Source organism: Hemiscyllium ocellatum, chromosome 23, assembly GCF_020745735.1.
Source record: "Hemiscyllium ocellatum isolate sHemOce1 chromosome 23, sHemOce1.pat.X.cur, whole genome shotgun sequence".
In the NCBI taxonomy this organism is placed as follows: Eukaryota; Metazoa; Chordata; class Chondrichthyes; order Orectolobiformes; family Hemiscylliidae; genus Hemiscyllium; species Hemiscyllium ocellatum.
This window is the reverse complement of record NC_083423.1, coordinates 27,226,228-27,242,888: the sequence shown is the minus strand read 5'-3', so window position 1 is coordinate 27,242,888 and position 16,661 is coordinate 27,226,228. Positions and strand designations below refer to the sequence as shown.

The following is a 16,661-nucleotide window of genomic DNA, read 5'->3' as shown; positions in this document are numbered from 1 at the left end:
TAATTAGCCCTAACACGATTTGGCTAGAGTGGATGGGAGCAGATACTTAATAAATCTGTGTCAGAGAATGGGTCACATGCAAGGAGGAAATAGGGAGTACTGAGCCAACATGTTTGAATAAAGTATAGGACCAACAAATACAGCAAATCTTGTGTATCAAGCGCTAAACAGAATTGGATAAAGGGGAGAAAAAAAACAGGCTGATTGCAGACAGAATGCTCAAAACAGAAGCCCTAACAGGAATACACAAGATGAAAAGGAATACTTAAAAGGAAGGTAGAAAAGCAAAAGTGGGGCATGAAAGGTTAATGACAGTTAATAAAGCAAAATCAAGCTATTTTACAAGTACATTAAAGGATAAAAGAATAACTAGGGAAAGTGTAGGGCTCATTAAGAACTACAGTGGTAACTTGCACATGGAGACTGGAGATATAAGCAGGGTTTTAAATGAATACTTTTTGTTAGCGTTCACTAGTGAATGGGAGAGGATATAATAAAATAAGTTAGCAAAGACAGGAGCTTGAGTGATCTGACAGATTTAAAAGTAAACTGATGTCCAGCATAAGATAAAACATATCCCAGGCTGGTGAAAGAAGCAATGGAGGGAATACCAGGGGCACAGACAATAATTTTCAATCCTTCTGACCATAAGGAGGAGAGTCAATGTGACACTGTTATTCAAGAACGGAGCAAGAGATAAACTAGGAAACTGCAAGTCAATTAGGTTAATCACAGTGGTGAGGAAACTACTGGAATCAATTTTGAAGGACAGAATTAATCTGCAGTTGGAGACGCAGTGATTAATCACGAACAGTCAGCATGGTTTTGTTAAGGGGTGGTCATGACTGAACAACTTGATTTAATTTTTTGAAGAGGTGCGTAGATGAGGGCAATATATCGATGTAGTCTACATGGACATCAGCAAGGCACTGAATAAAGTCCCAAATGACAAACTGATAGTGAACATAAGAGCTCTTGGGATCCAAGGAAATTTAGCGAATTAGATCCAGAATTGGCTGGTGATAAGAAACAGAGGTGATGTTCAAAGGATGTTCTTGTACTAGAAGCCTGCAATCAGTGGGGTTCTGTTATGTTTATGGTATATATTAATGACTCAGGTTTGAATGTAGAGTAGTGATCAGCAAGTTGGTGGACGATATGAAAATTGATAGGGTGGTAAACAGCAAGGAGGATAGCCTTATATGACGGCAGGATATTGATATATACGGGAGGACTGGTCAGATGGTCTGATTTTGGTAATGGAATTCAATCTGGATAACAGAGGTAGGACAAACAAGGCAACAGAATACATGGTGAATGTCAGAAATCTAGGAAGCCTTAATTATCAGAGGGATCGTGGTGTCCATGTACACAGGTCCCTTAAGCTAGCGGGTTGGTAGTGGTTAAAAAAGCATGTGGGTTACAGTTAGCAGAAAGCTTAAGAGCAGGGAGATTATGCTGGAACTGTATAAAAAGGTGATTGGATGGCAGCTACAGTATGGTCTTCAATGAACTTTGCTGATGCTGTTGTATCATTGGTCTTTACAGAAGCGTTGAGAGAGTTTAACTGCACTGTATAGCAAATTTTAAGTTATAAATAGCAATAGAGATCTCTTTGAAGCAAATCAGAATCTGAAATGGAGCAATCGTACAACAAGTGACTGAACAATCCCAATGCCAGCTCGAAATTTTGTATATTCAAAATGACTGTGATAACAAATAAATAAGTTCATTTATCCCACATGCCCATCATCATAACCTTTGAACTGAAGCAAGGCAGGGGGTTAGATAACCAACAGGATGTATTGTGTTCTGTCTTCTGACTGGATCAAATATCTGGTCAAGGAAATCAAAGTTACAGTCACAGTGCTGGGAGGATATGTAAATTAGGGGTTGATAATTCTGAATAGGGTGGATTTGGATAACCCAATGTCCTGGTGGTACATGTTTTGCCATACATGCAGAGTTCAGAGGAAGAAATTGTAAGGAAGGCTATTGCAACACCACATAGAGAGGAGGAAACGAATTAAGAACAACGAGTATGAGACCCCAGAATACAAGGATAGTTTGGTTTAAATTTCATTTTTTACTTGCAATTGTTCAGACATCTCTGAGGGTAACAGAGCCAATGCAAGATGATTAAAGACATAAAGCACTAGTCAGATCTGAAGTTCATGGGACAGAGGGTCCTTGCGAAAATCACAGACAGAGAATTCTCGGGTATGGCTATCTTGGGGCAATTACTGGCCAAGGACCAAAATGGGGAGGGGCACCATTGTAAGGAGGTACTGAAATGGAGATCATGGATCCTTGTGTAAAAACCAACCTGGTGTAAAAGTTAAGAGAAACCTCTCTGACAAAGAGAATCAATTCAAAGATCTAATCAATAGCAGACAGGAGGAGGAAGAGAGACATGATGATGCGATCTGAGGAATTAGATGGAAAGATCTAATTAAAGTCAAAGCAGCTGATCAAATGAATGTTTCGTGATTGCTATTGTTATGGACCAGGCCAGACCTCCTTAAAACATTTCAAGACCCTAATTTTTCTACTTATTTTAAGCAGAAGTGAGGTGGATATTCTAGGAGTGATGCAGTTGGCCCAATCACTCAGTTTTAAAGAAAACAGAATTTATTTACAGGAGAACAAAAGAGAACCGAATATAGAAAAACATAGCAACTTTTGAGAAGATTTGTAACTCAGGTTGATGATAAGTATTAAGTTAGCTTGCTGAGTTGGAAGGTTTGTTTTCAGATGTTTCGTCATCATGACTAGGTTACATCATCAGTGAGTGTCTCCTGTGAGGCACTGGTGGTATGTCCCAACTCTGTTTATAGGTCTTGGTTCCTTAAGGTGGGTGATATCATTTCCAGTTCTTTTTTCAAAAGTAGATGGGATCTAAGTCAATGTGTTGATTGATGGAGTTCTAGTTAGAATGCCGTGCCTCTAACAATTCTCATGCGTGTCTTTGTTTTGCCTGTCCAAGGATGTGTGTGTTGTCCCAGTCAAACTGGTATCCTTCTTTGTTTGTATGTATTGAAATTAGTGATAATGGGTCGTGTCTTCCAAGGTCACTCATGTCGAACAAGACACCTAGCTCTTGCACTTTTTTGGAGTATGACATGGTGACATACTAATGACAATCTACTGTTGCTATCTGGCTCATACCAACAAACTTGAAAAAAGATCTGAATTGTATCCATTTCATTACTGAAATTGATGCCAACTAAAGATCAGGCAACAAGAAGTGTTCCTATGCATTCAATTCTGTTTGAAAAAAAGATGGAATATCATGGCAAATTCCAAGTCAAATTGTAGCTAAACCTGAACAGCTGAGTTAATAACAGAATTCTAAAACAAAAGCCATACCGGACTCAAAATTGGATTCTCTCCAACATGTTGCCAGACCAGAGGTCCTCCAATACTTTCGTTTCTGGTCAACAAGCAAACAAGGTACAATTCGATTGGAGTAAGACCATAAGACACTCGGCCCATCGAGTCCACTCCGCCATTCAATCATGGCTGATGGGCATTTCAACTCCACTTAACCGCATTCTCCCCGTAGCCCTTAATTCCTCGAGACATCAAGAATCTATCAATCTCTGCCTTGAAGACATTTAGCGTCCTGGCCTCCACTGCACTCTGCAGCAATGAATTCCACAGGCCCACCACTCTCTGGCTAAAGAAATGTCTGCGCATTTCTGTTCTGAATTGACCCCCTCTAATTTTAAGGCTGTGTCCACGGGTCCTAGTCTCCTCGCCTAACGGAAAAACTTTCCTAGTGTCCACCCTTTTCAAGTCATGTATTATCTCATAAGTTTCTATTAAGTCTTCCCTTAATCTTCTAAACTACAATGAATACAATCCCAGGATCCTCAGCCGTTCCTCATATGTTAGACCAACCATTCCAGGGATTATCCGTGTGAATCTCCGCTGGACACACTCCAATGCCAGTATGTCCTTCCTGAGGTGTGGGGACCAAAACTGGACACAGTACTCCAAATGGGGCCTAACCAGAGCTTTATAAAGTCTCAGTAGCACAACGGTGCTTTTATATTCCAACCCGCTTGAGATAAGTGACAATATTACATTCGCTTTCTTAAATCACAGACTCAACCTGCATGTTTACCTTTAGAGAATCCTCGACTAACACTCCCAGATCCCTTTGTACTTTGGCTTTACGAATTTTCTCACTGTTCAGAAAGTAGTCAATGCTTTTATTCTTTTTTTCCAAAGTGCAAGATCTCGCATTTGCTCACGTTGAATTCCATCAGACATTCCCTGGACCACTCTCCCAAACCGTCTAGATTCTTCTGCAGCCTCCCCACTTCCTCAGTACTACCTGCCTGTCCACCTATCTTCGTATCATCGGCAAACTTCGCTAGAATGCCCCCAGTCCCTTCATCCAGATCATTAATATATAATGTGAACAGCTGCGGCCCCAACACTGAACCCTGCGGGACACCGCTTGTCACCGGCTGCCATTCCGAAAAAGAACCTTATCCCAACTCTCTGCCTTCTGTCAGACAGCCAATCCTCAATCCATACCAGTAGCTCACCTCGAACACCATGGGCCCTCACCTTGCTCAGCAGCCTCCCATGTGGCACCTTATCAAAGGCCTTTTGGATGTCTAGATAGACCACATCCATTGGGTTTCCCTGGTCTAACCTACTTGTCACCTCTTCAAAGAATTCCAACAGGTTTGTCAGGCACGACCCCCCTTACTAAATCCATGTTGACTTGTTCTAATCAGACTCTGCTTTTCCAAGAATTTAGAAACCTCATCCTTAACAATGGATTCTAGAATTTTACCAACAACTGAGGTTAGGCTAATTGGCCTATAATTTTCCATCTTTTGTCTTGATCCTTTCTTGAACAAGGGGGTTATAACAACGATCTTCCAATCATCCGGGACTTTCCCTGACTCCAGTGACTCTTGAAAGATCTCAACCAATGCCTCCACTATTTCCTCAGCCACCTCTCTCAGAACCCTAGGATGTATCCCATCGGGGCCAAGAGATTTATCAATTTTAAGACCTTTTAGCTTTTCTAGCACTTTCTCTTTTGTAATGGCAACCATACTCAACTCAGCCCCCTAACTCCCTTTAATTGTTGGGATATTACTCATGTCTTCCACTGTGAAGACTGACGCAAAATTCTTGTTAAGTTCTCCTGCTATTTCCTTATCTGCTATCACTAGGCTTCCAGCATCAGTTTGAAGTGGCCCAATGTCTACTTTTGCCTGTCATTTGTTTCTTATGTATTGAAAGAAATTTTTACTATCATTTCTAATATTACTGGCTACCCTACCTTCGTATTTGATCCTCTCCTTCCTTATTACTCTTTGTTATCCTCTGTTTGTTTTTGTAGCCTTCCCAATCTTCTGATTTCCCACTACTCTTGGCCACTTTATAGGATCTCTCTATTTCTTTGATACATTTCCTGACTTCCTTTGTCAGCCATGGCTGTCTAATCCCTCCCCGGATAATCTTTGTTTTCTTGGGGATGAACCTCTGTACAGTGTCCTCAATTATACCCACAAACTCCTGCCATTTTTGCTCTACTGTCTTCCCCGCTAGGCTCTGCTTCCAGTCTATTTTTGTCAGTTCCTCTCTCATGCCCTCATAATTACCTTTATTTAACTGTAACACCATTACATCCGATTTTGCCTTCTCTCTTTCAAACTGCAGACTGAACTCTACCATATTATGATCGCTGCTTCATAAGGGTTCCCTTACTTTAAGATCTTTTATAAAGTCTGGTTCATTACAAAGCACTAGGTCCAGAATAGCCTGTTCCCTTGTGGGCTCCAAGACAAGTAACTTCTCTGATCGTGCCCATTATCTCAGAGAACATGTCAACAGATAATTTTAGGTCAGATTAAAGCTACCACGCTAGATTTTTCTGCAACAAAGCATGGAACAATGTCTACTATTAAATTTGGTCTTAATATTACACTCCATTTCGCTGAAACTGCTGTATGCTGATAATGATAGAGGAAGGAAAACAGGGATCTGAGTAAACAAAGCAAGCCTCACTCAAATTAGACTGATGATTTGGGAAACTAAATCAGTACAATTACTGTCAAGGAAGAACTAGAGAGGGAAATAGAGATTGGAAGCAGAGTAAGAAAAGGTTAAACACATTTTGAATGAGATCTTTAAACTCTCCAATATCTGAAACGTTACCTGATTCTACATTTGCAATTGTGGACATTCAATACTAGATTCTTGGTTGACATTTGGCACAGTGGTTAGCACTGCTGCCTCACAGCGCCAGGGACCTGGGTTCAATTCCCGCCTCAGGTGACTGACTGTGTGGAGTTTGCACATTCTCCCCGTGTCTGCGTGGGTTTCCTCCGGGTGCTCCGGTTTCCTCCCACAGTCCAAAGATGTGCGGGTCAGGTGAATTGGCCGTGCTAAATTGCCCGTAGTGTTAGGTAAGGGGTATATGTAGGGGTATGGGTGGGTTGCGCTTCGGCGGGTCGGTGTGGACTTGTTGGGCCGAAGGGCCTGTTTCCACACTGTAAGTAATCTAATTTATCATACAGTTAAAAAGGACATTTTTGCTTGAAATGACAAAGATTAACTTCTTGTAGCTAGATTAGTTTCCATCTTTCAGGGATTAGATTCCCTACAGTATGGAAACAGACCCTTCAGTCCAACAAGTCCACACCGACCCTCCGAAGAGTAACCGACCCAGACCCAATCTCCTTTACTATATTTACCCCTATTAATGCACCTATTATTATGGACACCTCACCTCCCGGAGGAAACCCACATAGACATGGAGAGAATGTGCAAATGCCACACAGACACTGTCACCCGAGGCGGGAATCGAACCCAGGTCCCTGGCACTGTGAGGCAGCAGTGCTTTCCACTGTGTGACCGTGCCACCCATCAACTGTGCAAATGTAGGAGCATTACAATCGAGAGATGGACAGTAATACATCACAATGCTAACAGCCAAATGAGAACACAAATTGTAGATATTGTATTCAAACTTAATTGCACATTTCCGTCTCATCTGAAGTTGCTAGAGCATTTACACACAACAGAAATTACCATTAGCATCACCATTATTTGACAGTAGAATCTGGCCAGTTCTGTTTGCTAGGAAAGTTTATCAGCTTAACCAAAGCAAACTTTGGCCAAATTCCATTTGTTTCATGAGATATCAAGAACCTGCTGGAGGCAAATGCTATGGGCCCTGACAATATTCCAGCAATAGCACTGAAGACTTGTGCTCCAGAACTTGCCAGTCGCTTAGCCAAGCTCTTCTAGAACAGTTAGGACACTGGAATCTATCTGACAAAATGGAAAATTGCCCAGCTATGTCCTGTATGCAAACAGCAGAACAAATGCAACTCAGCCAATTACTGCCCCATGAGTCCTTTCTCAATCACTAGTGAAGTGATGGAAGGTGTCATCAACAGTGGTATCAAGTGCTCAGCGATGTCCAGTTTGGGTTCTGCCAGGACCAATCAGCTCCTGACCTCATTATAGTCTCGGTTCAACCATGAGCAAAAGCACCGAATTCCAGAGGTGAAGCAAGTGACAGTCTTTGACATCAAAGCAGCATTCAACTCAGTGTGACATTAAGATGCCCTAGCAAAACTGGAACAATGGATATCAGGGAATAAACTCTTTACTGGTTGGCGAAAAACCTGGCATAGAGAAAGATGTGGCTCTTGGACGTCAGTCATCTCAGCTCCATGACACCTCTGCAGGCGTTGCTAGTGTCCTAGGCCCATCCATCTTCAGCTGTTTCAATGACCTTCCCTCCATCATAAGGTCAGAGAGGGGAAGTTTGCACAATGTTCAGCACCATTTGTGACACCTCCTACTGAAACAGTCTATATGCAAATACAAGATCTGGACAATATCCAGGCTTGGACGAACAAACAGCAAGAAACATGCGTCTTCTACATTTGCCACACAGTCATTGTAGCTATTTTGCTCCCACAACAGTGTTAAAGTTATTCAAAGATTTTGGTTTCACAATAATAATGGGCTAGCAATAAACACCCAAGTCTGTTAGCTAGATGACATGCGGATGAAACAGTGGCTGAGAGTGTTCCTATAATGCTGTACCTTTTTGAACACCAAAGATTGGGTGGCTAAGGCAGCATTTAGCATGCTTGCCTTCATTGCTCAGAGTTGGGATGTTATGTTCATGCTGTGCAGGACATTGGTATGGCCTTTTCTGGAGCACTATGTCCAGTTCTGGCCACCCAATTATAGGAAGGATGTCATTAAACTGGAGGGGGTTCAGAAGAGATTTGCCAGAATGTTGCTGGGAATGGAAGGTTTGTGTTATGAGCAGAGGCTGGACAGGCGAGGGCTTTGTTCACTGGGATGCAGGTTGAATTTTCTAAAACAAGAAGGGATATAGATAAGGTGAATATCAAGGGTCTTTGCCTGGGTTGGGGGAGGATTTCAAGACTGGGGGCATATTTTTCAAGTGAGAGGATAAAAGATTTTAAAAAGACATGAGGAACAATTTGCTTTTTTTGAAAAACACAGAGGGTGGTTTGTGTGAGGAATGAACTTTAAGGGGAAGTGGTGGATGCAGGTACAGTTACGACATTTAAAAAACAAGTACAGTACATGAGTAAGAAATGTTTGGAGGGGTATGGGCCAAGCATAGACAGGCAGGACTAGTTTAGTTTGGGATTATGGTTGGCAAGGACTGGTTGGACCAAAGGGTCTGTTTGACTTCACAGTCAAGTTCACAAAGCTGTCAAAGCCAATATAAACTGAAGCTACAGTGCACCAGGTATACAAAGCACTGATCAGACAGCTTATTCCTGGATGGTATCAAGCTTCAAATAGATCAACAACTACTCGCATCTAGTTACTTGGTGAGTATTCTATCACACACCTGGTGGGAGTTTCATAGACTTCCACTTTGCAGAAAATTGAAGAAAAGGACAGTATAGGAGACCACCTAAAAAGAGACATTTGAACTATCTATTTGCTGTTCTATCAGAAACAAAATGCATGATACTTCCTGTGACAAACTTCTGCAATGCACACTGGAACTTTCTCTCCAAAGCAAAAAAAAATCCATAACATCGTACAGCATAAAATAAAAATAGGAAACTGAATTATACATCTCAGAATATTGCTCATTCTTTTCTCAATACCAAGAACGAAAACAACTGAGAATTTACTATTCGCTTTGAATTTAATACCAAAGTACAAAGCTGAGAAATAATTGAACGTGACCAACTAGTTGAATTAAATGACTCCTCTAATAGTCCCTGTCATAAGCCTATTTTGTGCATAAATTACAAGCAGGAAAAAATAACTTGGTAAAATGTCTAAAAGTTTGCATGGATGCCAGATCATTAAATATATTTAAGGATGAATTAGTTAGATTTTTGACTGACAAAGAATCAAATTATGGAGTTCAGCCTTCAATTACATCAGCAATGGTTATGTGGAAATGCAAAGCAGGCTTGAGGGGCCATATGGCTTCATCCTGCTGCTAATTTGTGTGTTCTTGTATAACAGTATGCTGGGTTTTCAGAGAAATAGAAAAAAAAATTAAAATAATCAGACCTTGATGAAAATGGGTCTATTACTTCAGCATTTAAAAAGGTTTTCATCCAGCACCATTTTTAATTGAGTTCAAAGAAAATAACAAGTGAACCTGTTGTCAGTGGGTGCTGCTGGATCAACAGGGCAGGCATTTTACTTTTTCTTAGCAAGGTAACTGATGTTTCCAGTGTCAATTTTACATTAAATATTACATTAAGCTTTTACACTGCATTTTTCAAATATGATTAAAACTACTGTCGTAATACAATTGTAATTTAGAATTAAAATATCTTCAATGCTGTAAATATCAGCAGAATTCCCACAGAAAATACTCAATTCCATTGCAGTTAAATGTTTATATATGTATGCAGATTGTGACCTAAAGCCATTGATTTTAAACAACGTTTTTTTTTAAAATGACCTGGCTTTTATACATATGTTCATTTTATAGCAATAGCAATAAAGTACAAAATAACTAATGCTAAGATGCAAGTTTAAGTTTTACATAGTTTTAAAAATCTGCCAATAAAAATAAATAATTAATGCATCTTGCTAAAACAGTATTGGACTTTTTAGTGCAAAGTAAATACTCACATTCCTCAGATCCTACATTTAGTGTGTTGGGTGTATGTTCCCGAGCAATAGACATAGGTGATATTTTTCTTGCCAAAGGTGTTTCATTTTGTACAGCAGCAGTAACAGTGGCACTTGCTAAAATACTGGTAACATTTTTAGGTACAGCTGTCCCAACATCCATCTCTTCTGGCTCTGAATCAGAGTGGAGCGGATTACTAAAACTGAGGGGTGGCACATTCATACCAGTGTCATCAGTGTCCAGAGCCAAATGCTGAATTACAGTTCTGTCTTTTGATGTCTCGGCTGGTACAGCAGATGCTTGGGAAGAATGGCTTTGAGCATTACAGGGTTTATCACCAGTAGATGTGCTAAATGCAGTTGGTGTACATTCATGGCTTGCCTTGTTCCACATAGCATGAGCTCTTTCCTTCAGTGGCAACTGTACTGGTCTCAAGACAACATCAGAACTCCTCCCTTCTTGAGCAGCATCCATGTGACGAACATCCACCTCTGAAACTGCGGAAATTTGTCCACCGCTTAGTTCCACAGGTTTATTGGTTTCCTCATTCTTAACTGCTGATGTAGGCTTCACTTTACTTGATGATACTCTGTTCAAACAGCTGCTTCCAGCAGGTGGGGACACTTCAAAACTTTTGGGTCCCTCTTGGAGTGGTATTTTCTTTATTTCAATACTCAGTTTTCTTTCCAGCTTTTTTTCAATAGGGTCAACGTGCACAGCACAATTTTCATTCTGTTTGTAGGTATCCAAAGTTTTGTTGTAATTTTCATTAAGGTCTGTGGGAGGTGGAGTTGTAAATGAGTGCACCACTGGCTTAGGATGGTAGCGGTCATTGTCTTGCCAAACAGTAGTAACAGCTGGGTATGCAGACGGAGGGGAAGGAGTGAGGATAGGTGGTACAGGTTGGGGCTCCGGAGGCTGCAATATTTCTTCTTTTGCATCTCCTTCCAACAGGCAGCTAAGGGAAGTTATTATTGGTTGGGTGGTGGGAAAAATACATAAGAAAAAATAAAAAGGGTTAGATTGTAGCACCTTAAAAATAGAGATGTATTAATTCAATCTGCAAAGGCAAACAATCTGGACTCAAAACAAAACCAAGTATGAAGAGCTGTGAACAGAATCAAGGACTCATCACTGCTGACATTTTTGATAGCATAGGTTTCAAAGATGCTCTCTTTTTACTTTGCTAAGTAAAAGGCAAACAAATATTTATACTAAAATTTAAACATATTATGAGCTGCATATATAAAATACTGCAAATTTGTATACTGGTCAATTTCAACTTTTCTCTCCTAGCTATAAATTACAACTCCTGGCTGCTGCTTTTTCTGCCACAGTTCAAAGAAATTAAGAACTAAATAAGCTCTCAAAAAGCATTCAAGAATTTGTTCATTTGGCCTGGATTTAATTTAATCTTTTAAATAAAAAAATGTGATCTGAAAATGCAATATCAAATTTCTTCATGTGGCAATACTTCGCTGTCATTATCCTCAAAGAACTCAATGATTTGCTATCATACATTGAAAAATCTATTTCATTGAATCACATCCTCTTACCTTATCCTCTGTATAACAAAGCAATAAAAACCCATTGTACCATTTTGCACAATGGCATAAAATAAAAACAAAAGTCCACCTCCAGGTGCTACGGCTATACTTTCACAAAAATCAAGTCCCTGGAAAAGTCCACCCAGAGGTGGAAAGTTTGTGTTCAATACACACCTTTTAAGCAGGAAACAAAAAAGGAAAGGAAACAAAACACAATACAAAAACAAGTATTGAACCAAAATGACCAGTAGTTAACAACTTCAAAAGTTTATCATTAAACAGCACAAAGCCAATATAGAAATGATGACAGAAATGAAACTTCAAATTTTCATTTGCCTAACATCTAACAGTATTGACTTTTAACTCCAGCTGGGAAAGCTGCAGGTGATGGTGCCATCCTGGCTGAACTCAAAAATGAAAAATACAGTACATGTAGAAAACCGACAAAAATTCTGTCCCTGTTGGAGGAAAGAAGGACAGTGTTCTGGGTTATGCATGAGGCAATGACTGTGACTTTACACAAGAGCAAGGAAATGCACCGAATGAAAGTTTTCATTCCTTGCTAAGCCAATGGTGCCAGTGCTGGCTCAACCATTTCCAGATCAGATGGGTGACAGCTGAATACCTAAAAAGATCTATGGTGAACGGGTCAATTTCTGGGCATTCATAATTCTACTACGAGGTTACCCACCTGCCTGATGCATGAAGATTGGCATTGACAACTGTGACGTTTGTAGGCTGACTACTAGGAAAGACACTGGAAGTGACAAGCAGAAATGAAATTGTTTAGTGTTAAAGTATTTAGTACCTCCATGCAATTTATTAAGAGAGTATGTGCAAACTTTAAATACTTAAATATTAGCAGCAATGGTGTATTTGTTTCTTCAGTATATTCTATTTGACTGCCCAGTAAATTTGATTGTCACTTTCTAAAGTGAAGAAAAACATGACAGCATGGGAAAAGCACTCTGTTCTCTCCCTGCATAGTTAGTACTGTAACTGAAATGAGTCAAGTTCAAAATATACAAAATACAGTGAATGCTGGAAATGTGAAATAAAGCAAAGTGCTGGAAAAACTCAACAGGTCTGGAGAGCTAAACAGAACAAGTGTTTCAAGTTGGATATGACTTCTTTAGAACTGAAACGGATCAGAAAATTATGTATTTTATGCTGTAAACAGGAGTCAGGAGAAACAACTGAAGGATTGCAAATGATGGTGAAGAGAAGATAAAAGACGTAAAAAAGGTATAAATGACGTTATGAAAAGGAGAAAAATGGTTCCGCTCTGCAGAGTGCAAAAGTCAACAAGACCCAGTCTGTGGGTGTCAGTGAATAAAACAAAAATTGAGGATACAGAGATGATGCTCTGGATTTGTGGAATACTAAGTACTGGAGACTATAAATTGCCTAAGCGGAAATGAGATGTGGTTCCTCTGGCTGTGCTTTGATAGAACAGTGTAGCAGGCGGAGGACAGGAATGTTTGCATGGGAATGTAGTGCTTTACTGATATGTCAAGGTTGGAGTCATTCTAAAATGACAAAGCATTGGTGTTGCACAAAGCAATCATCCAGGCTATGTTTGGCTGTACTAACTTTAAGGAGGCCACACCGTGAGCAGTGAATACAGTGGACTAGACTGGAATTAGTTCAAGCAAACCTCTGCTTACCTGGATGGTGTGTCTGGAACCTTTGACAGTGAGGAAAGAGGTGATTAAAATAGCAAGTATTACATCTACTGTGACTGTACAGGTTGGTGCCATGGGGAGTAAGCAAGTGTGTTGCAAAGAGACAGAGCCAGAGCGAGTGACAGGGGCAGAGTGAGGCAGGGCAAGTCAGAGAGAGATTGCCAGTTCAGCTTCTCTGTCCACAGATGCTGCCAGACTTGCTGTGTTTCCAGCACTTTGTTTATATTTATGCTGAAAAGGTACAACATAACTAATTTCAGTAACAAATTGTGGACACATATGAAAGTAAAGCCACATCTTGCAAGGTCACAAATAAAATTGTGGGTGATGAGAGTCTTTTTATAGCTTCCTATGATCCAAAGTATGAAGTAATATCTAATGGCAGCTGGAATGCAATGTGTCCTGAGCAATTAATACAAGCTAGTTGTCTGAACTTATCTATAGGGGTCCAAAATGCAAGTAATTAATGCTGTTGTGTCAGAGTAAAGTAGCAAGTTCAAATAAAACCACAATGGTCTGAAAACCAGAACATGCTGGCAATACACAGAATAGAAATAAATCTAAAGAGAAAATTAAAAACAGGCTAAAGTTTTTATCAAAATACTGAAATCAAAGCTACTAGGAGATAAAGGAAATATTATTCGGGTGGGTTTAAACCAGCTCAGCAGGGGGATGGGATGGGGTAGTTCCATTGCACAGGAGTAGGGAGGGCATGGACAGTGTTTCACAGTCACAGGAGTATGCTGACAGACAGCAAGCTGGTTTGAAGTGTGTCCATTTCAATGCCAGAAGTATCCAGAATAAGGTAGGTGAGTGTGCAGCATGGATAGATAGCTGGGATTTCGATGTTGTGGCCATTTCAGAGACATGGATAGAGCAGGGTCAGGAATGGATGTTGCCGGTTTCAGGGTTTAGATCTTTCGTTAAGAACAGGGAAGGTGATAAAAGAGGAGGAGATGTGGCTTTGTTAGTCAAGGACAGTACAACAGTGGCTGAAAGAACCTTTGATAAGGACTCATCTACTGAGGTGGTATGGGCTGAGGTGAGAAATAGGAGGGGAGAGGTCACAGTGCTGAGAGTTTTTTTTAAATAGGCCTCCGCAAAGTTCCAGGGATGTGGAGGAGAGGATCGGCAAAACGATTCTGGATAGGAGTGAAAGGAATAGCGGTCATTATGAGGAACTTAACTTCCCCAAAATTGACTGGAAATGCTATAACTCTAGTATGTTGGATGGACCAGTTTTTGTCTAATGTGTGCAGCAGGGTTTCCTGACACAGCATGTCGAAGGGCCAACAAGACGGGAGGCCACACTGGATCTGGTACTTGGTAACGAACCAGACCAGGTGTTTGATTTAGTGGTAGCTGAGCCCTGTGAAGACAGTCACCATAATTCGGTTATGTTTAGCTTAGTGATGGAAAGAGATAGGTACATGCCACAGGAGTGATAACAAGAGTTATCAAAATGCAGGGGATGGGGACAATCGAAATGTGGAGCTGGTTTAAGAAACAGGTATCACGTGCCCTTGAAAGGTATGTCCCCAACAGGCAGAGAGGAAGTGATAAGGTAAGGGAACCGTGGTTTACTAAAGAAATTGCATCTCTTGTTAAATGGAAGAGAGAGGCTGATGTGACGTTGAGACGAAATGCTTCAACTGAGGCGATGGCAGGTTACAGATTAGCTAGGAAGGATTTAAAGAGAGAGTTAAGAAAAGCAAGGGGGGGGACATGAGCAGTCTTTAGCAGGTAGAACAAAAGAGAACCCTAAGCTTTCTGTCGGTACGTGAGGAATAAAAAGGATGATTAGGTTAGGAATAGGGGCAGTCAAAGACAGAAGTGCAAAGTTGTGTGTGGCCCTATGGAGATCGGAGAGGTGGTAAATGAATATTTTTCATCTGTTTTCACTAGAAAAAAGGAGACTATTGTAGTGGAGAAGACTGAAATATTGGCTATTAGACAAGAAAGGAGTGAGGTTAGTAAGGAGCATGTGTTATCAATTCTAGAAGGTATAAAAGTAGGTATGTCCCCTGGGCTAGATAGGATTTATCAAAGGATTCTCTGGGAAGCTAGGGAGGAGATGACGGGGCCTTTGACCTTGATCTGAGTCATCATCATTGTCTATGGGTTTATTACCAGAGGACTGGAGGATTGCAAATGTTGAGCCCTTGTTCAAGAAGGGCAGTAGAGATATCCAGATAATTATAGACCAGTGAGCCTTACTTCTGTTGTAGGAAAAGTTTTGGAAAGGATTATAAGAGATTGTAAATCCAATCATTTACCAAGCAACAATTTGATTGGAGATAGTCAACATGGTTTCGTCAAAGGCAGGTCGTATCTCACAAACCTCATTGAGTTTTTTTGAGAAGGTGACTAAGCATACAGATGAGGGTAGGACAGTTGATGTAGTGTACATGGACTTCAGTAAAGTCTTTGATAAGATTCCACATGGTAGACTTTTGGTGAAAAAGGGGAGGCATGGGTTTGAGGGTAATTTAGCAGTTTGGATTAGAAATCGGCTTTCTGTAAGAAGGCAGCAAGTGATGGGTGATGGAAAATATTTAGCCTAGAGTCTGGTTACTATTGGTGTGCCACAAGGATCTGTTTTGGGACCACTGCTGTTTATCATTTTTATATATGATTTGGAAGCAGGAATAGGTGGATGGGTTAGTAAGTTTGCAGATGACATGAACGACAGTAGAGTGGTGGACAGTGTGGAAGAATGTTGCAGATTGCAGGGAGACTTGGATAAACTGCAGAATTGGGCAGAGAGGTGGCAAATGGAGCTCAATGCAGATAAATGTGAGGTGATTCACTTTGGTAAGAATAACAGGAAGGCAGAATACTGGATCAATGGAAAGATTCTTGGTAGTATGGATATGCAGAGGGATCTTGGCGTCCCTGATATATCCCTGATAGTTGCCACCCAGGTTGTTAGTGCTGTGAAGGCGGCATACGGTGCATTTGGTTTTATTGGTAGAGGGGTTGAGTTCCGGAGCTGTGAAGTCAAACTGCAACTGTACAAAACGCTAGTGTGGCCTCATTTGGAATACTGTGTACTGTTCTGGTCGCCCCATCACAGGAAAGATGTGGAAGCATTGGAAAAAGGTGCACACGAGATTTACCAGGATGTTGCCTAGTCTAAAGCAAAGGTCTTGAGAAAAGGCTGAGAGACTTGGAGGGAAGGCGGCTAAGAGGGGATTTAATCGAGACATACAAGATGATCAGAGGATTTGATTGGGTGAACAATGAGAGTCTTTTTCTTCAGATGATGCGTCAGCTTGTACGAAGAGA

General features: G+C 40.7%; 1 protein-coding gene across 3 annotated transcripts in view; it reads right to left on the bottom strand.

Annotated features, from left to right (window-relative positions):
- Positions 1 to 16,661, bottom strand: part of LOC132826716 (tyrosine-protein phosphatase non-receptor type 12-like) — a 134,533-nt gene that overhangs the window by 22,737 nt on the left and 95,135 nt on the right. For 2 of the 3 annotated variants that reach the window (XM_060842828.1, XM_060842830.1), the window contains exons 13-14: positions 12,380 to 12,445; positions 10,141 to 11,099 (exon numbers count right to left, since the gene is read on the bottom strand). In XM_060842828.1, the coding sequence (XP_060698811.1) occupies positions 10,141 to 11,099; positions 12,380 to 12,445 (1,025 nt within the window). The remainder of the gene's footprint in view (positions 1 to 10,140; positions 11,100 to 12,379; positions 12,446 to 16,661) is intronic. The other variant, XM_060842829.1, reaches the window with a different exon arrangement.